The sequence below is a fragment of the Schistocerca serialis genome, chromosome 9 (genome assembly GCF_023864345.2).
Source record: "Schistocerca serialis cubense isolate TAMUIC-IGC-003099 chromosome 9, iqSchSeri2.2, whole genome shotgun sequence".
In the NCBI taxonomy this organism is placed as follows: domain Eukaryota; kingdom Metazoa; phylum Arthropoda; class Insecta; order Orthoptera; family Acrididae; genus Schistocerca; species Schistocerca serialis.
Window position 1 is genome coordinate 223,085,346 of NC_064646.1, and position 22,038 is coordinate 223,107,383.

Here is a 22,038-nt window from a genome sequence, read left to right on the forward strand (position 1 = left end):
GGAGTGGAACGGTAGAGAGATAGTATGATTGTGGTTCGATGAACCCTCTGCCAAGCACTTAAATGTGAATTGCAGAGTAATCATGTAGATGTAGAACACACAATGTTCACAACTGTCATCTAGTGTCTGCATGGTGTTCTGGAATCAGTTCACTAGGTCACTGTTCTACAAGAGGACTTGCCTGTAGTTTGAGCAGTATTAGTAAGACAACAGAACTGTAAATTATTCCAATATACCCCTTGTAATTCTGGACTTCTTCAGTGAATTGGATGGCTAACAACCCCATCGGCAGTCCCATTAGGTCCAGCTTGATCTAAATCTCAAATTGCTCTGCTGTTGCTGTCCACTGTGCGCTTCAGCAGACTCTTATTAATGACGATATGGGTTATCAGTGATTTTGGGGTGGCCATAATTGCACCAGTAGAAGCTATCACTTGATACAAGGAACAACTTTAGACTCAGCTCATAGACCGATTATAGAGCTGATCTCATGTGCTCCAAGAATCAACCTAAGCATTCTTTCCTGAACAACAGAAACTATGATTTTAACAACTGGATATCTTGCTAACCAATAAACCAGGCACAAATTATTCAGGCAATAATTTCAGATTTTTCTGAATTCATTCCTACTTCTTGGCAGAAGCAATCAACAATCTTCCTTGGCTAATATTAATTTTCCTGGCAGCTTCCCTTACTTCAGTTGAATTAGTAGCACGATTAATGGAAATCAAGAACTTTGTCTCTGACCTCTACTTATACTCGTTATTTATATATCCTGTGCCCTCTCTTACTATCAGAAATTCCACATTTTTTGCTCTTGGTCTATGCCTGAACATTTACAAGAGCCCACTTCCTCTGTATTCTTATAATAAATCAAAGTGTGTCATCTGCCTGAAGAACAAACAACATTCAAGTGGTTTCAGAAAACTTTGTTACAAACAGACCAGAGTTTCAGGGAACAGTTGCACTGAAATCTATAAAAAGGAGGTTTGCTTGAAGGAATTCACTCAAGTAATTCTTGAAAAGTCCCACTGCCAAAACAGTCTCTGTCTGAAAGGCAAATGAAGCCTACTGTTACTTATGTTTGTGTAAATAATATTGTTGTAACAGTATCTATGGTGAGAACAACAGGTATGTTATGATATTTATCACTGAGGAATACAGCCACACCCTTGTGAGCCTCTCACAGCTGACAGTGTCCTACTAGGAAGTTTAAAGTGGATCCCCAGCAACAACAAACAATTTAATTTTTCTTTCATTAAGAACTTTTGTTCCCTGATCCTGTTTTGAATTCACAGCAAAATGAGAGTCATTTCATCAATGACATCTATCAGCTCTCTTTCCATTTAGTTCTCGCACAGGTGGTATGCCTGTGACTGTTGCTTTCCGACAGATATTCACATCCTTATACTGGATCCTTTTGGATCATCAGGTAATATTAGGGCCCTCTTATCTATCACATTTTGTCATCTGGTTATTTAGTCTCCTTTTATAGCCTTCTCTGTAAAGCTTTCATAATTAGTTGTAAAGATTTCATAACTTTCTGCATGGTTGTAGTTTCTCTGGATAATGTCTGTTCAGTGGCAATTATAGTGTTTCCAATTTTGCAACTAAATTTTCACCTACTATGACTGTTGTATCATTTGACAAGTATATCTATATTGTGTAAACCACTCTGCTGTGGTTAGCAGCTAACAACAATGAAAAGCTGAATGCCTCGAAGGTGTTAAATAAAGGGACACATTTAATTAGTTTTAATTCCTATTTTTTCTCATCCTTAGAATAAACTTCTACTTCACACCAGATGGTTATTAAGCTAATTAATGTAAACTGTTGGTAATGAACATTGTGTTCCATCACAGACGGTTCACCACATTTCAGGCAAGCTGTATATGTACTATCGTAGTTGATCCTCTTCTCATTCAGCACAGAGGACTCAGAACAAAACAAAGAACTTTGACTGCTGCAGTCAGCATTCCACTAGCGGCGTATCTTATTATATCTTACAGATAAGTCATTGGCTCCCACAAAATTTCACCACTATTCAGCTGTCTGTATATACTTAATTACAAGAGTTATAAGAGTAACTGCCAGACAATAAACAAGACAGTATAGAATTACCTAATGCCAGCCTCTATTTTTTTCCCATGAGCTATTACAAAATGAGAAAATGTGAAGTAACTTAGTAAAGTGAATAGAAAGTTTCAGAGTATGGAACTCCTGCTACGAATCATTTTCATAGAAAATCAACTTACATGGGATGCTGACACTCCTGGTTGATAGCTGCTGCTGGTAACATGAGAACTGTTGTGCTGAGGTTGTGCAGACACTGGCTGGGCTCTGATTGGATAGCCAGATGTAATACTTCCAGTCTTAGCACCCTACAAATTTGTTAATAAATAAATATTAGGAAAACAAATCAGAATAAATTTGGACTTGGAAAATAAATGAGATCAAATATTTCATGATGGATGATACATCACACACATTTAAAAGAAATTTTTAGGCCACCCTTTCCTGGCTCAAATTTTTCTACACTATTAATCCTTAAATTATTCCAAATAAGAGTATTTATGATGAACTGAAAAGGAAAGCTTTGTACAATTGTTATGCTGTAACTATCAATTTTGTGTGTGCACAGTTTCGTAGTTCATGGGTCAACAACATGTCTGCTGCTGTTTCCTGTGAACAACGATGCAGCAGAAGACCAGGATGCTTACAAAACACCTACAGCAACATTTCCAGGCATTTGGTGTAACAGACATAAACTTGCGCAAGGCCTTTTTTTGTAGTGGAATTCACCTCGCGTGTATCAGTTGTGTCAGCTCGTCCCCTTACAAGAACCTTCAAGTCTTTCTTTCGATCAGATGTGCGAGTTACTTTCTACCTATCACTATAAGCATACAAACATTACTGCTGTTCCTGTGGAGTTTTACCACTGCCAAAGTCATACAGGGCAGGGGCTCAGCTGTCATCATCATTTTGTGACAAATGTTCATAAGGAATCCTATGCAGATAAAATGGTTCATGGTGCAATCATACGTTTTGCTCCAAAGGCAAGTTTGAGAGTGAGATTTACAGTGTAAAAATCCTACCCTTCAGAAGTATTAACATAGCTCAGTCATTGAAGTTTCACAGGCCGCAGTCTGTCAGACAGAATCCTGGTCTGAAGTTTCAGAAATCAGTTCATCTCATCCCTTCCAGCCATCAGTCAGTTCATAAGGGAACAAAGATGCTACTGCAGCAGTCCAGCAGAGGTCTCAGCATAGTATAGGTAATGGGCCTCGCAACAACAATAGTCCATGTCACAAAAGCTACATCCCTGTGCTCCACTGCCTTCATGCCCATACTGCTTCATTTAAGATGAATGGACCTTGTGTCCTAAGTGCTGGGCAATGTGTAATAGATGGCGTAATAAAGGACGCATTGCTTCTGTATTTAACTCCTTTCCTATCCTGAGCGAGGATGAAATGAAAATGGATGTGAACAGAGTGTAAATAGTGACAGTATCTCAAAGCAAGTTACACTGATGTGCATGTGTTTAACAAGTAATCGAGAACGCAGGTGGAATGGGTGCAGTAGCAACATGATAAATGCTCAGACTTATGTGGACTTGGATTCACCCCCTCCGACTCGTTTCATGAAGACTGGTGAGTTATAACAAACAACAGATTTCCATTCTTGGACAGTTTTTTTGTACCTGTGACTTACAAGGCTGCGATTTGTTTATTAACATTCCTAGGTGTGGACAACACTTACACTGAAAATCTATCCAGTTTGGATGCTTTTAAATTTTCCGAATAATCCTTCGGTGGTGAAGTGCACTTGGTTTCTGATCAAGTTCCATATCAACAGTTAGGTGCTCTCTGTGCCAAATTTTCCTTGTCTATTTTCTCCAGGACTGGGTTGTGCAACAGAATTTCAGGTTCGTATTATTATGGAAGTCTGCCCATTCCCATTTTTTCTGGACTCGTCTGGTACTGGTAACTTGACAAGATCAAGTAAAAGCAGAATTAGATCATCTTCAATCCCTTGATGTTTTGCAACCCCTTTCTTTCAGTAAATGGTCAGCACCGCTGCTGATGGACAAAGTAAAACCTACCAGTAAATTATGGCTCTGCAATGATTTTTTAAAATATACTAATGCTCAGTCACAATATTATGAAAAGGAAAGTTGCTACTCACCATATAGAGCAGATGCTGAGTCGCAGATAGGTACAACAAGAAGACCGTCGGAGAATAAGATTTCGACCAACAAGGCTTTTGTTAAAAACAGATGACGGACACACACACACACACACACACACACACACACACACACGTATGTCACATACACGACTGCAGTCTCTGGCAGCTAAAGCCACAGTTTGGCCTTGACACTGTCTCTGCTTATAAGTATGTGTATAGTTCTAAACACCCTACTGCATATGCCTCTATTTACCTTAAATCAGCACAACAGAGTCATTCTCAGAAAGAGGTTTTGGCAATTATGTACACTCTAAAAAGATTTCATGTTTTTCTTTATGGGTCTAAGTTTCACCTGATCACTGACCACAAGCAACTGGTGTGTCTTTCTAAACATTCAATGTCCTTGCCAGACAAAGCCACACACTGTTTACAGCTTTTATCCTGTCATGATACAATTATAAAATACATTTTAGACATACAACGCAACATGCAAATGCTGACAACTTATTGCATTTTCCAACTGGTCCAGATCCAGAGTTTGATAAAGAGGAATTACAAGAGGAATACTTTGTTTTCATTTAGACATGGAAGCTCAAAATGTTGTTGATGGTTTTCCTATTATTCACACTAAAATTGCATCCACAGTAGCCATGGATCCTGTTTTCAGTCATGTTGTTTCTTTTGTGCATCACGGCTGGCCGGACAAGCTTCCGGGCCACGCTTCTGATCCTTTGAGAAATTATTTTGCATTACACCATCACTTTTCTGTTTAGGAAGGAGTGCTGCTGTTAGCTACAGAGGACACCGCTCCCCAGGTTATAGCCCCTTCAGTCCTTCGGTGTGAGGTTATGCATTTATTTCATGTGGACCACCAGAGTGTGTCAACGTGCAAAAGCATTAGCAGGCAGACATGTTTTTTGGATAGGCACTGATGGAGAAATAGCGCTAGCTGTTGCAACTTGCCCACAGTGTGCCACCCATCAAGTGGCTGCCCATTCTTCTTTGTCACCATGGCCAGATCCACAACAGCCTCGGGAATGCAACCATGCATATTTTTGTGGAACCCTTTTTGAATTTCTATTGGCTTGTAATTTATGCTTATTCTAAGTTTCCATATGTGGTGTGTTGTCTGTCAACTTCTGCAGTGGCAACAATTTCAAAAAATTTTTGCAATGGAAGATTTTCCGTGTATGTTAGATGCTGACAACAGCCCCTAGTTCAATCTCAGGAGTTTGAAGATTTTTGTAAAAAAAAGTGGTGTTCATGTCACAGCTCCTCCTTTCCACCCTCAATCAAATAGGGTAGCAGAACGACAAGTCCGAACATTTAAGACTCTGATCGAAAAATATGTTTTGGATGTGTCACAGGAATTATCTCTTGACCAGTTCCTCAGCTCTTAAGATTTATCCCTGTTGGAGATAAGAGACCGGCTGAGTTGTTGCACGGTGATCAGCAACGGACCTTGCTATATCTGCTTTTGCCAACGCCAGGCTGTCCGTCAGCACCAGCAATGCAATACTTCCAGCCTGGCACAGCTGTTTGAGCTCGTGGGTTTGGCCGCCGGTCTAAATAGGTGCCAGTGGTAATCGAGAGCACCAGTGGTCAACACCTATGTGTGGTTTGCATGGTTGAGAGGTGGGCTTTGTGATATGTCGACCAGCTATGGGCCCCACATAGGTAGCTGCGCCTCCGTTGCCCCCATGTCCTCCATCTACCGAGTCATCTCCTACATCGCAGCCAGTGCCCTTGCCTTCCCCACTGCCATTTGCGCAACTGACTCCTCTGCTGAAGGTGCTCCCTTCAGCTGTCAGGAACCACAGCAGGACCCCAGCTCCCGCACAGTCACAGCCAATAGCTCCACCGTAACCGCCCTCATCACAGCCTGTGCCGCCTGTTCCGCCACCTTTGCCGCAACTTCCTTCCCTGGGGTTGGACGTGGAAATGGATGCTGCACCAGCTTCACCTGTCCTACCAAATGGTCTCTCACAGGGGGCGGGCACCGCACCTGTCTGCACTCAAGCCACTTCTGACCCTGTGCACCAGTGGCAGTGTGCCACATGACTCAACAACCTACATGTACCACAGAAGAAATAGAAGTAAATACAGTGCTCACTTCTTCACAAAGGAAGAGGAGTGCGGTAAGCTTCACTCTTAGTTCACACATGAAGTTTGTTCTACATTCTACCACTAGACGCCTCTCAGTCTTTTAATATGACAGCAGTGGCGTGCGCAGCCTGCCAGTTATGCCCCTTGTTGGAGCTAATGTATATATAAACCAGAGTGCCAGGCTCCACCAGCAACTTCTGCATTGTTTATTGTACTGCACTTGTCTTTCATGTGTGTACTGTTCGAGCAATAAATTAAAGTGTTCTTGGATTAGCACAACTTCAAACCACAAAAGGAAACTTTCACCTCTTTTGCTGTCTCAAGGTGTTGGGTAGCAGTAAGTAATTACTCTTTAAGAGGCTGTACTAAGTGTCTGTGTAAATGCTGTACAGATAAATGCCTGAGAGACCTGTTGCCACACTATGCTCACTTCTATTAATATACCATAATTAGGTTTCTCATTTTTCACATTTTTTCCACGACACTTGTGATTTTTAACAAAAGTCCTGGTGCCCCAAATTCTCTCTGGGGGCAGCGAAATGTCCCACATTTTTGTCTTACATAGTGAGATTTTTTTTTTTCCTTTCTGAACTGGTGACCCGTCCTGATGCAATGCTTTGTTTTCCAGAAGTTTTGGAACACTTCAATTATGCTTCATTCGCACAAAAAAACTGTATTGGCTCTCAAGTTCAATATAATATATAAATCTTTCGGAAACTTGGTGGTACTTTGACCATGTAAGCAATGAATGTGTTTTAATTTCGGTGTGTTGTACTCTTGTATGGTGGTCTAACATTTCCAGAGCTTGTGGCAGTGACTTTTATAATCTCTATCTTAATATTACCAGTGTCAATCTCTGTCTTAATATTACCAGTGTCAATCATGGAAAAACACATACACTCCTGGAAATGGAAAAAAGAACACATTGACACCGGTGTGTCAGACCCACCATACTTGCTCCGGACACTGCGAGAGGGCTGTACAAGCAATGATCACACGCACGGCACAGCGGACACACCAGGAACCGCTGTGTTGGCCGTCGAATGGCGCTAGCTGCGCAGCATTTGTGCACCGCCGCCGTCAGTGTCAGCCAGTTTGCCGTGGCATACGGAGCTCCATCGCAGTCTTTAACACTGGTACCATGCCGCGACAGCGTGGACGTGAACCATATGTGCAGTTGACAGACTTTGAGCGAGGGCGTATAGTGGGCATGCGGGAGGCCGAGTGGACGTACCGCCGAATTGCTCAACACGTGGGGTGTGAGGTCTCCACAGTACATCGATGTTGTCGCCAGTGGTCGGCGGAAGGTGCACGTGCCCGTCGACCTGGGACCGGACCGCAGCGACGCACGGATGCACGCCAAGACCGTAGGATCCTACGCAGTGCCGTAGGGGACCGCACCGCCACTTCCCAGCAAATTAGGGACACTGTTGCTCCTGGGGTATCGGCGAGGACCATTCGCAACCGTCTCCATGAAGCTGGGCTACGGTCCCGCACACCGTTAGGCCGTCTTCCGCTCACGCCCCAACATCGTGCAGCCCGCCTCCAGTGGTGTCGCAACAGGCGTGAATGGAGGGACGAATGGAGACGTGTCGTCTTCAGCGATGAGAGTCGCTTCTGCCTTGGTGCCAATGATGGTCGTATGCGTGTTTGGCGCCGTGCAGGTGAGTGCCACAATCAGGACTGCATACGACCGAGGCACACAGGGCCAACACCCGGCATCATGATGTGGGGAGCGATCTCCTACACTGGCCGTACACCACTGGTGATCATCGAGGGGACACTGAATAGTGCACGGTACATCCAAACCGTCATCGAACCCATCGTTCTACCATTCCTAGACCGGCAAGGGAACTTGCTGTTCCAACAGGACAATGCACGTCCGCATGTATCCCGTGCCACCCAACGTGCTCTAGAAGGTGTAAGTCAACTACCCTGGCCAGTAAGATCTCCGGATCTGTCCCCCATTGAGCATGTTTGGGACTGGATGAAGCGTCGTCTCACGCGGTCTGCACGTCCAGCACGAACACTGGTCCAACTGAGGCGCCAGGTGGAAATGGCATGGCAAGCCATTCCACAGGACTACATCCAGCATCTCTACGATCGTCTCCATGGGAGAATAGCAGCCTGCATTGCTGCGAAAGGTGGATATACACTGTACTAGTGCCGACATTGTGCATGCTCTGTTGCCTGTGTCTATGTGCCTGTGGTTCTGTCAGTGTGATCATGTGATGTATCTGACCCCAGGAATGTTTCAATAAAGTTTCCCCTTCCTGGGACAATGAATTCACGGTGTTCTTATTTCAATTTCCAGGAGTGTATAAACTAAACCATCAGACATCGCAAGAATCCTTAAAAAAAAAAGGACATGGTGAGAATGCTGAGTGATAGTTTATGGTGTGAAATTTAGCACTGGACACTCAGGACGCACCAACACAGTAACTCACATGGAGTCCAACAAACATTATGCTGCACTTTTGGTTAACTACTCAAGATAAAATATCGATAACTACTTAACAGTGTATGCAGTTTCAGGTACAGATAAGCAACTTCCGGTGCAAGAAGTCAAAGTTGCTTAGCACGCAGTGATGCACAACTAGGAGTTTCAAGTCCATGGGATGCACCACAGACGTAATTAAACCACTGTTCAACAAGAACATCTTGTGCTTGTAGATAAAAACCAAATCAGTTATCAGAAACTTAACTGCACCATTTGTTATGGAACAAATAATGAAGTACTAAAATATGTAAAATTTACTTCAGTGATGACAGATTCTTCCTGCCACATGGACTTCAAACTGGTTCATTTAAGAATTAGGATTTATGATCCAGACAAAGGCATCGTAGTGAGAGTGCTGGAGTTAGTGAACTTTGGTGTTGAAAGTGTAAAACATCTGGCTCGGAAGCATTCGATTTTAAGAAAAAATTAGTAGCAATTTCAGCTGACAGTACAAACTGCAATTATGAAGAAATAAAAGAAAAGACATAACAATGTTTATTTTAAGTTGCAACAATTTAATGTTTATGCTGTACATTTCACGAGTTCGCTAAAGCAGAACACAAACAACTTTTAGGGCATTGTAAAACTATGCCATAACCTGCCTCTTCTACTAGCTTTTAGAGTTATTGATGTTTTCCAAGCATGTCCTACTTTCCTGATCCCCCCCCCCAAAAAAAAAAAAAAATTCACCACTGTTTATCACTCCTTTCAAGCCAGTTACATATCTTCTCCAACAGCATTCTGTTAATTGAAAATGAAAATGTAACTATAATTGACATTGCACGCAAATTAAATATGTTGCTCAGAAACTTTGAAGGCAAACAATCCAAAAGAATTTTGATATCTGCAGCAAAACAGCAGTTACATGACTTGGAAAGTGAGACACTAGTGACATTTAATCATTTTAATGATATTACCACAGCTTTCTTTGATACCTCCATTGGATATATTTGTGAATGGTGTGAACGATTTCTAGAACTACTTTACCAATGCAGTGAACTGTGCTGGAGGGGGGGGGGGGGGGGGGACTATCAGCTCCATTAGTGTTCAAGGACTGTACAGTTTTGTAAAAGCTAGTGTTACAAACTTCGCCATGGATGAGGAAGAACCATTTTATTAGTACTGCTATGTAAGCAGATTTTGTGAAGGTAAACTACTTGACTGGAATATGAAATCAAATACTAGTGTCAGTGAAATTTTTATTCATTTACACAATGAGCAAGTGTATCAAACATATCACAAGCTTTGTTGCTTTGTTGAATATTTACTGGCTATTCCAGGTTCTAATGCATCCACTGCACGAGTGTTATCAACAATTAAACTTTTGCAGACAGATTAAAAAAAGTAAAAGTTTTCACAATGATTAAAAACTCACACTCATTAGCCTCTCTTGTAAGGGCTTCTACAATTTAATATTTAACGAAAATAAACTTTTAAAGTAAAGAAACGCCACTAAAAAGTACACATCAAGTACCAGTAGATCGTCAAAAGAAAATGTGTGAAATTTGTGTTCGTATTTGATTCCAAATTGTATATGCAATACTGCTGTAACCTCTCATCAGTTGTACTGTAGATTATGTGAAAATAAATTATTATCAAGCCTATACTGACAGTATTCGATCATATCCTGACTTTTACTCATATAATTTTGTTCATTATTTTGAAAATGTCCTGAATTTGGTTAAAAATAATATGGGAATGATAATCTTAGGACATGCTTGTATCAACTTGCTGAATCATGCACCAACGTGTGACTTAACTTCCTATATGTTTCAGTACACTGATTGTAATAAAACTTTACACTGATGTATGAAAGTAGTAGATCACCATTCCAGTTCCAAGATAACAACTTCAATAGTTGCCAAGATTTGGAAATTTACTTAAATCTCAACCTTTTTCACAGTGCAACAAGAATATGTTCCTCACACTTTGGTATAACACCTTATTGTCAAAACACAGGCCTCAACAACAAAATCAAACAATGGAAAATTTAAGATGCAATAACAACAAATGAATTAGATTCCTGATCACCACATAGGTGATGTTGAGAAGTAGACATGCACATTTAGAAGTACATGGGAATTTTCACTGATGAAATCATCTTGGTTATCAACCAAGGCATGGTGTCAAGTCATTAAAATGATTCGATGAGTTTCCGACTTATCATCTTTAGGTAACCTTCCTTCCTTCCTTCCTTCCTTCCTTCCTTCCTTCATCACCCCGCAATTGCAAACTCCACTACTGAGAGCCGAATGGGAGGGCCAACTACATTTCTCTGGAAGAGATTTGTGGTAGGTTGTGGGAGGGTTCCCTGGCATGGTGAAGTGGAGTCTGGGCATCAAGTACTTGTGCTGCTGGTCTATTCCATCTGCTTTCTCTGCTGCTATTACATCAGTGCATTCCTGACTTATTTTTGCTATTGTTACAATCCATTGGAGCTCAGTTGGAAACTGATTTACTGGTCGACAAGATCATTATGCAGTCATTTTTTTATATCGTGTTCCTCTGTAATCCTGCATATGATTCATGCTCTGTGTAACAGGGTGGTGCACACCAATTTGCAATGTGCTGGATGGTAGCAGCCATAAGTGTTTAGGTACAGATCTGTGTGTTTTTTTCCTGCAGACAGAATGTCTCAGCTTGCTCTCAGGGTTGCCGCCATCATGGATAGCACAGTTTTCTTACTTGTGACATCACATCAACATGATGAGCACAAAACACATCTACAGCATTCTAGTTCAGCCCTAGTGTGGGGACACATACATGCTACCTGGCTAGAACTGGACAAAATGCCATACTGGATTTTGTATTGTCATTTCCAGTTTAAGTTCATATTTTGTGGGTTTTATATTATAACTTACGTGCTATGTATATTTGCTACTTCAAAGCAACAGCATATTGAGGATCTCTTGAAAATGTACCATTATTGGTACAATTTGTTACAATAAAATGACAGTAAATGACGTGTTGGTGGTTACAGAATTTTCATATTTAGTTGTTTTCATATTATATCTTGCAAGTCATGAAAGTATTCATTTTCAAGGCAATGGTGCAGTGAAGATTTATCAAAAACGCATCAGTCTTGTTACAATCTGTTACTATTAAATGTCAGAATCTGGAACAGCATAAGATGAAAGATGTAACACCATTTTCCATAATTTCACCCTAGTGCAGTGGATAGAGACATGGAGTGCAAAGTGAAATGTAGATGGTTAGTTGGTTCACATTGTAATGTGGCATACCAAGAAACCCTACTAAGAATTGACTGATGCTGGGAATGACGCACATCTCAAAACACATGTTGTTAGAAGAACTAATGTTTAATAAATTATGGTTAATATTGCCATATTTAATTTCACTAGAATATGAGTTTATAATCGTCATTACACTTAAAAAGATTTGCTGCTGGATTTCAAATTCCCCTTATTTTATGTAAAATTCCAGGAAATCAGTCTGACACTAGTTCCTGAAATCACACCTTCAAATTATTTGTTATAAGAACCACAGCTGTTAATGTCAATAATCAAATTAAGATTCTGTGAACAATTTACAAACAAAAATAATTATCCTGTGTGAAACAAGGGAGTGCAGAGATCCTCAATATGCTGTTGCTTTGAAGTAGCAAATATACATAGCACATAAGTTATAATATAAAACCCACAAAATATGAACTTAAACTGGAAATGACAAGACAAATAATCATGTAATTAAAACAAAATGTAGAAATACCTTATCCGATTGTTTCGGATACTCAGTTTCCAAAATTTTGTATTAAAATGTGTGTTTGCAGTAATCTGTTTATATGAAAAATGTCATTACTTTTTTATGACCCAAACTGTGTATCCAAATGCTTGCAGAGTTTTACATGTTAATTATAAATTCATTTTTTCAGTCATGTCAATAATGTTATAGAAAATTATCAATGTTGTCTGTGGCTCAGTCTCAGTTTTTGGCCCCTTGTTACACAGAGCACTACTTCTACAGTTGTTCAGTTTATTAGTTTATCAAAATTAATGTGTTTTATGAAGGCTTATAGCAGAATAAAAACTGTTCAAAATTTGACATACATTTTTTTTAAAATTGGGATGCATATCTGACAACCTACATTCATGAAGAACCTAAAATTAATTTTGAACTGCTGCAATATTTTTAAACATGAAAATGGGCATAGAGAAAAGTGATATTCTGCTACAAATTATATCAGCAGTTTGTAAGACGCTTTGTGAAGCAAACGGAAGTCAACAACAAAATTAGTTTTTATCCTCAATGTTTCACAGTGTTTTGTAGCAGACTCTTGCAGCATTCAATTTTTTTATTCATCTTTGTGTTTTCTACAGGACTCTGGAATTTTTTAATTAATTTAAGAATTCTGTAATATTTGATGCATATAGGAGTGCTCCCCCTTCCCCTCCCCCCCATCCCTCCTTGTCTGTCTGTCTGTCTGTCTGTCTGTCTATCTTGGGAGACAGTTTGTTGGATTTTCTGAGCATGGCAGAGAATATGGACAATTGCTTGATTACTTTGTCACAGCCCAATTCCATTGCAGTTCAATACTATATTTACTTATTTACCCACAAAGCTTTCCTGACTGTAAAACATAAAGGGTTGCCTAGAAAGTAATGCACCACATTGTTTTTGCTCAGCCAAAAACAATGCTATGAATGTGAAACGTTACATACATATTACACGAAGTCTCCTGAGTGAGCCTGCCAAATTCCCATCACTTCCAACAGATAGCATAGTTGCAGGACAGTTTCAAAATGGCGTCTGTGTGTTATCTGCATTAGAAGCAACGTGCCATCACTGAATTTCTCACTGCAGAGAAAGAAACTGTGGGGAATATTCACAAACGTTTGTGCAAAGTCTATGGAGCATCTGCTGCCGACAGAAGTACAGGAGGGTGTGGTCATCAGAAGGCAGTTCGGCAGAGCACCATGATTTGCAGCAGTCGGAGAGGCCATCCACAGCTGTCACACCTGACATGGTGCAGCAAACTGCTGATGTCATTGATTAAAGAATGCCATTTGTGGAAGATATTTTGAGGACGATTAGGAGGTGATTCACACAGTGAAAGACTGGCACTGCCACCAGGACAAGGACTGGTACTGACAGGATATGCACGCCCTTGTTTCACACGGGAGGAAGACCACAGAATGGGATGAAGATTATGCGGAAAAATAGGGTGTGTAGATAAAACACCATTCTTTCATGTGTGTAATTCTCATTATGTTCAATAAAGAATTGTTGAAGAAAAAAATGTGGTGCATTACTTTCTGGGCCACCCTCATGTAATTGCTTCATAAGTACTGTGGTTCACTGCATGCACAATGCACACATGTACACGGATACACATGCAGGTGTGCAAAAAACACACACACACACACACACACACACACACACACACACACACACACACACACACACACACGACATACAGAAAACTTATCAGTAATATTGCACTAAATAAATAAATTTTTCATTTTATCTTCAAGAGAGCTTAAAATATTGCAGTAGAGTATTCTGTACTTTCTAGTTTAAAGTCTTGTATTTCAGGTGTTCTACAAATTATGCTCCTGAATAGAAGCAGTGATGTAATAAGAAAGACCTTAGGGTTTTAATAAAAAGTGAGAATGATGAAACAATTTTTATCTTATGTACAATGCTATTTTAAAGTTGTATCCCACTACTTCTAACAGTAATTTTAAAAGCTGTTGTCTTACTGACTCAACAAGGAATTTCTCTTCATGTCTTATGCACTTTTATCAGACCTAATACGGCAATTTTATGTATGTCCATTTTCATAAACAAAATGTGTTATTTTCAAGCCAGATACAGCTGAAAACTGCTGCTCGAGCACACTGCATTCACAGTTCATGATAACGGCATGTTCCATGTTATGTGCCAGCTTGTTTCTGTGTGTGCACCTACTATAATGTAAATTGTGGTGCCGACCTCTATACTAGCAGCAACAGGAGAACAGATCATTTGTTTGTTCATTGTATTGTGAGCTAAAGTAGAAGCTAATTACATATTTAACTTTATCTGTGTGACTTTGTAGTTTAAACATAAATTTCTTGTGTATCTGTATAGTGTAGATTTCTATCATCTTTAGTGTTGATGGGGACTGTGAATGCAGCAATCAGATGGGAGCTGAGTTAGTGACCCTTTGTTCACAGCTCCAGACAGCGCTGGCTTCAACCAAGCAGCTTGAGGCTGTTGCCAGTGGGCATCACTTTCAGGGGTCGGATGTGGGTATCCAAGGGATATTCACCAGCACATCATTCCACTTGTCCCCCGATCAGTCCATTACTGTGATCAGCCTCGTTATTGCCACACTGAGGTTGACCTCTCATCTGTGCTTAAATGAGAGTTTGTTTCAGGGTGTGGTAGGTAGTGAAAGACTTTCTGAGGGACCAATTGAAATTCCTCCCTGGCTTACCTGGCAAACAGATTTCAGGCTCTACTTGTGGCTCAGAAGGATTCTGAATCAGCTACAATCATTTGTCCTTTCTTAGTGGAAGCCTCTCAGCCTACAAGGTCCGGGCATTCACAGGGGGATGGGTTATGGGTAGTTGGGAGCTCCAACGTTAGATGTGTCATGGAGCCTCTTAGTGATATGGCTGCCACAGAGGAGAAAAATATAAAGCGTGCATTCTCCGTGCATACTCAGATATGGAATGGGTCTATCCACATGCCACGAAGAGCACAGAGTGCAACCAGCTTCAGGTATTGGCTCATGGATGTTCATCACTTTGGATTGCAAGAGGTTATGTCTGGTTTGCAGCAGCTATCTGAAGTGATAAAGACAGAAAGTCTTGCTCGCAAGGTGAAGGCAGGGCTTGAAATCCATTACACACAGGAGGCAGCTACATGGGTAGCGAGTGCAGTGTGGAGTGCACTGCACGGTTGTTTAGAGTAGCTCAAAAAAGTGAAAACATAGTTTCAGTCCCATAGGCTGCAGATCAAACACAGCAGGAAGGAAGACCTAGGAATCATTGGGATTATGGTTGCAAATGGTCCTAGATGTGTTAGGTAAGAACAACATTTTCAAGTACTATTAGAAAGCACTGAAGCTGAAATCTTTACAGGTACTGAAAGCTGGCTAAAGTCAAAGATAAGTCCAACCAAAATTTTTGCAAGGGACCTGATTGTGTTCAGAAAGGATGCATTAAATTCAATTGCGGTGGCACCTTTCATGTTGTTAGAAGTAGTTTATGTTATAGCGAAACTGCAGTAGATAGTTGATGGGAGTTAGTAGGCCTTGAGGTTATACTTAACAATTGGAATAAAAAAATAATTAGTTCTTTTGACTAACTCTCTTCATCAGATAATATAGATGCTGAAAGCTTCAACAACAAAAATTTAAAACTGGCGGAAGGCATACACAATTGGTGAAAATGATAGTAAATGCTCTCTCTGATAATTATTTTCAGCAATTAGTTCAGGTGCTCATTCACAGTGTAAATGGGTGTGATAACGTACTAGCCCTCTTAGAGATAATAATACTGAGCAAAAAAGGAGCACCTAGATGGATGCAGGGATTAGTGATCACAAGGTCATCATAGAAAGACTGACAACCTTAACATCTACATCCACAAAAAAACACAAAATACATATATTCAAAAAGGCACATAGAAACTCACTTGACTCCCTCCTAAGAGATAGTCTACATTCCTTTCAGACTAACTATGTAAGTTTAGATCAGATGTCGCTTAAATTCAAAGAAACAGTGTTGATGACAGTTGAGAGATTCACACCAAGTTCAATAATTAGAGACGGAACAGATCCGTCACAGTAGAAAAAGTAGGTCAGAATACTGTTGCAGAAGCAACAAAAAAAGAGTGCTGGATTTAAAAGAATGCAACACCTTCGAGATTGGTGTCTCTTACAGAAGTTAAAATTTAGCATGGACATCAATGTGAGGTATACTTATAATAGTTTCCACAATTAAGCTCACTGGGTGATACAACGGTCACATTACCAACAACTGCACCACTAAAGTGGGTTTACTAAACATGCTTTCATGGAATTCATTTGTCAAAAAAGGTGGAGTAAACATTCCAGAATTTGAATCAACAACAGCTGCCAACATTAGTAACTTGGAATTAGATACATTTAGTGTAGCAAAGAAACTTAAATCATTCAATAAAGCAGTTCTTCTGGCCCAGACAGTAGGCCCACTGGGTTCCTTTCAGAAAACGCTGATGAAATCGCTCCATATTTAGCACTATACAACCATTTATTATAGTGCAACCATTTATTCCCCCCATGAACCATGGACCTTGCCGTTGGTGGGGAGGCTTGCGTGCCTCAGCAATACAGATGGCCGTACCGTAGGTGCAACCACAACGGAGGGGTATTTGTTGAGAGGCCAGACAAACATGTGGTTCCTGAAGATGGGCAGCAGCCTTTTCAGTAGTTGCAGGGGCAACAGTCTGGATGATTGACTGATCTGACCTTGTAACACTAACCAAAACGGCCTTGCTGTGCTGGTACTGCGAACAGCTGAAAGCAAGGGGAAACTACAGCCGTAATTTTTCCTGAGGACATGCAGCTTTACTGTATGATTAAATGATGATGGCGTCCTCTTGGGTAAAATATTCCGGAGGTAAAATAGTCCCCCATTCAGATCTCCGGGCGGGGACTACTCAAGAGGACGTCGTTATCAGGAGAAAGAAAACTGGCGTTCTACGGATAGGAGCGTGGAATGTCAGATCCCTTAATTGGGCAGGCAGGATAGAAAATTTAAAAAGGGAAATGGATAGGTTAAAGTTAGATATAGTGGGAATTAGTGAAGTTCGGTGGCAGGAGGAACAAGACTTTTGGTCAGGTGAGTAAGGGTTATAAATACAAAATCGAATAGGGGTAATGCAGGAGTAGGTTTAATAATGAATAAAAAAATAGGAGTGCGGGTTAGGTACTACAAACAGCATAGTGAACGCATTATTGTGGCCAAGATAAACAAAAACCCCACACCTACCACAGTAGTACAAGTTTATATGCCAACTAGCTCTGCAGATGATGAAGAAATTGATGATATGTATGATGAGATGAAAGAAATTATTCAGGTAGTGAAGGGAGACGAAAATTTAATAGTCACGGGTGACTGGAATTCGACAGTAGGAAAAGGAAGAGAAGGAAACGAAGTAGGTGAATATGGATTGGGGGGAAGAAATGAAAGAGGAAGCCGCCTTGTAGAATTTTGCACAGAGCATAACTTAATCATAGCTAACACTTGGTTCAAGAATCATAAAAGAAGGTTGTATACCTGGAAGAATCCTGGAGATACTAAAAGGTATCAGATAGATTATATAATGGTAAGACAGAGATTTAGGAACCAGGTTTTAAATTGTAAGACATTTCCAGGGGCAGATGTGGATTCTGACCACAATCTATTGGTTATGAACTGCAGATTGAAACTGAAGAAACTGCAAAAAAGTGGGAATCTAAGGAGATGGGACCTGGATAAACTGAAAGAACCAGAGGTTTAGAGTGTTTCAGGGAGAGCATAAGGGAACAATTGACAGGAATGGGGGAAAGAAGTACAGTAGAAGAAGAATGGGTGGCTCTGAGGGATGAAGTAATGAAGGCAGAAGACGATCAAGTAGGTAAAAAGGCAAGAGCTAATAGAAATCCTTGGGTAACAGAAGAAATATTGAATTTAATTGATGAAAGGAGAAAATATAAAGATGCAGTAAATGAAGCAGGCAAAAAGGAATACAAACGTCTCAAAAATGAGATCGACAGGAAGTGCAAAATGGCTAAGCAGGGATGGCTAGAGGACAAATGTAAGGATGTAGAGGCTTGTCTCACTAGGGGTAAGATAGATACTGCCTACAGGAAAATTAAAGAGACCTTTGGAGAGAAGAGAACCACTTGTATGAATATCAAGAGCTCAGATGGCAACCCAGTTCTAAGCTAAGAAGGGAAGGCAGAGAGGTGGAAGGAGTATATAGAGTGTTTATACAATGGCGATGTACTTGAGGACAATATTATGGAAATGGAAGAGGATGTAGATGAAGATGAAATGGGAGATAAGATACTGCGTGAAGAGCACTGAACGACCTGAGTCGAAACAAGGCCCCGGGAGTAGACAACATTCCATTAGAACTACTGATGGCCTTGGGAGAGCCAGTCATGACAAAACTCTACCATCTGGTGAGCAAGATGTATGAGACAGGCGAAATACCCTCAGACTTCAAGAAGAATATAATAATTCCAATCCCAAAGAAAGCAGGTGTTGACAGATGTGAAAATTACCAAACTATGTCACAGCTGCAAAATACTAACGCGAATTCTTTACAGACGAATGGAAAAACTGGTAGAAGCCGACCTCGGGGAAGATCAGTTTGGATTCCGTAGAAATATTGGAACACGTGAGGCAATACTGACCTTACGACTCACCTTAGAAGAAAGATTAAGAAAAGGCAAACCTACGTTTCTAGCATTTGTAGACTTAGAGAAAGCTTTTGACAATGTTAACTGGAATACTCTCTTTCAAATTCTGAAGGTGGCAGGTATAAAATACAGGGAGCGAAAGGCTATTTACAATTTGTACAGAAATCAGATGGCAGTTATAAGAGTCAAGGGGCATGAAAGGGAAGCAGTGGTTGGGAAAGGAGTGAGACAGGGTTGTAGCCTCTCCCAGATGTTATTCAATCTGTATATTCAGCAAGCAGTAAAGGAAACAAAAGAAAAATTTGGAGTAGGTATTAAAATTCATGGAGAAGAAGTAAAAACTTTGAGTTTCGCCGATGACATTGTAATTCTGTCAGAGACAGCAAAGGACTTGGAAAAGCAGTTGAACAGAATGGACAGTGTCTTGAAAGGAGGATATAAGATGAACATCAACAAAAGCAAAACGAGGATAATGCAATGTAGTCAAATTAAATCGGGTGATGCTGAGGGAATTAGATTAGGAAATGAGATACTTGAAGTAGTAAAGGAGTTTTGCTATTTGGGGAGCAAAATAACTGATGATGGTCGAAGTAGAGAGGATATAAAATGTAGACTGGCAATGGCAAGGAAATTGTTTCTGAAGAAGAGAAATTTGTTAACATCGAGTATAGATTTAAGTGTCAGGAAGTCGTTTCTGAAAGTATTTGTATGGAGTGTAGCCATGTATGGAAGTGAAACATGGACGATAACTAGTTTCGACAAGAAGAGAATAGAAGCTTTCGAAATGTGGTGCTACAGAAGAATACTGAAGATAAGGTGGGTAGATCACGTAACTAATGAGGAGGTATTGAATAGGACTGGGGAGAAGAGAAGTTTGTGGCACAACTTGACTAGAAGAAGGGATCGGTTGGTAGGACATGTTTTGAGGCATCAAGGGATCACAAATTTAGCATTGGAGGGCAGCATGGAGGCTAAAAATCGTAGAGGGAGACCAAGAGATGAATACACTAAGCAGATTCAGAAGGATGTAGGTTGCAGTAGGTACTGGGAGATGAAGAAGCTTGCACAGGATAGAGTAGCATGGAGAGCTGCATCAAACCAGTCTCAGGACTGAAGACCACAACAACAACAACCATTTATTCAATGAAAGATCCAGACATAAGGACTTGAAAATTGCACACATCACACCAATACAAAAGAAAAGAAATAAAAGTAATATGCTGAATTATGAACCCATAAAACTGACATCAATTGCAGCAGGATTCTGGAACACATACTTTGTTCAAACATCATGAAATATCGTGAAGAAAATGATCTACTGACACATAGTCAGCAGAGATCAGAAAATATTGTTCTTGTGAACACTCACATGAAGAAATGAGAGTACGGATCTCAAGCTGATTCCATATTTCTAAATTTCCAGAAGACTTTTCATACAATTTCTCATAAGCGACTTTTAAGCAAATTGCATGTCTGTGGAGTATTGTCGTGATAGTGCAACTTAATTCATGCTTTCCTGTCAGAAAGGTTTATAGTTCATAGTAATTGATGGAAAACCATCATGTGAAACAGAAGTGATATCTGGCGATCCCCAAGAAATTGTAATATGCCTTCTGCTGTTCCTAAGCTATATAAATGATTTAGGTGACAGTCTGAGCAGCCCTCTTACATTGTTTGCAGATTATTTACCATCTAGTAAAGTCATCAGAAGATCAAAACCAACCGCAAAATGATTTATCCAAGAAAATTGGCAGCTGTCTCTAAACAATAAAAAGTGTGTGATCCTCCACACGAGTATGAAAAAGAATACTTTAAATTTCAATATTCTGAGAACGAAAGTTGCTAGTCACCACATAGCGGAGATGCTGAGTCGCAGATAGGCACGAATTTAACTAAGTTACACAAATTTAAAGGCTGTCAATTCAGTTAAAAAACTAGGGATTACAAGATGAAAAACTTAATTTGGAACCATCACACTGAAAATGTTGTAGAGAAGGTGAAACAAAGACTGTATTTTATTGGCAAAACAGAAGCTACAACACTTCTTCTAAAGGACCACCTACACTAATCTTGTCCATTCTATTCTGCAGTACTGCTGAGCAATATGCGATTCTTACCATATAGTACTGATGAAAGACACTGAAGAAGTTCTACGAGGGGCAGATCATTCCATATTATCAGAAAGAGGGTGAAGAGTGTCACAGATACGATATGAGAGCTGAAGTGAAAACCATTAAAACAAGGGTATTGTTTGTTGCAGTGAGGTTACCAAATTTCTACTCAGAATGTAAAGATACTTTGTTACCTCCCACCTATAGAGAGAGAAATGACAATTACAATAAAATATGAAAAATCTGAACTTTGTTTTTCCCAAGTGATATTCATCATTAGAACAAAAGAGAAATAGACTGAAAGTGGTTTGATGAATCCTCTGCCAAACATACTTAAGTGTGAATTGCAAGGCAGTCACACAGATGTAACTATGTGATCACAAATATCCGTACACCCTCAAAAACATATGTTTTTCATATTAGGTGCATTGTGCTACAACCTACTGCCAGGTACTCCATATCAGCAACCTCAGTAGTCATTAGACATCATGAGAGAGCATAATGGGTCACTCCGCGGAACTCATGGACTTCAAACTTGGTCAGGTGGTTGAGTGTCGTATGTGTCATATCTCTGTACGCAAGATTTCCACACTTCTGAACATCCCTAGGTTCACTGTTTCCAATGTGACAGTGAAATGGAAATGTGAAGGGACACATACAGTACAAAAGCATACAGGCCGACCTCATCTGTTGACTGACAGAGACCGCCGATAGTTGAAGGGGGTCGTAATGTGT

General features: G+C 40.3%; 1 protein-coding gene across 1 annotated transcript in view; it reads right to left on the reverse strand.

Moving 5' to 3' along the window:
* Window positions 1-22,038, reverse strand: part of LOC126418982 (G protein pathway suppressor 2) — a 109,204-nt gene that overhangs the window by 15,265 nt on the left and 71,901 nt on the right. Inside the window, exon 8 of the mRNA XM_050086030.1 lies at window positions 2,256-2,381. Within this exon, the coding sequence (XP_049941987.1) occupies window positions 2,256-2,381 (126 nt within the window). The remainder of the gene's footprint in view (window positions 1-2,255; window positions 2,382-22,038) is intronic.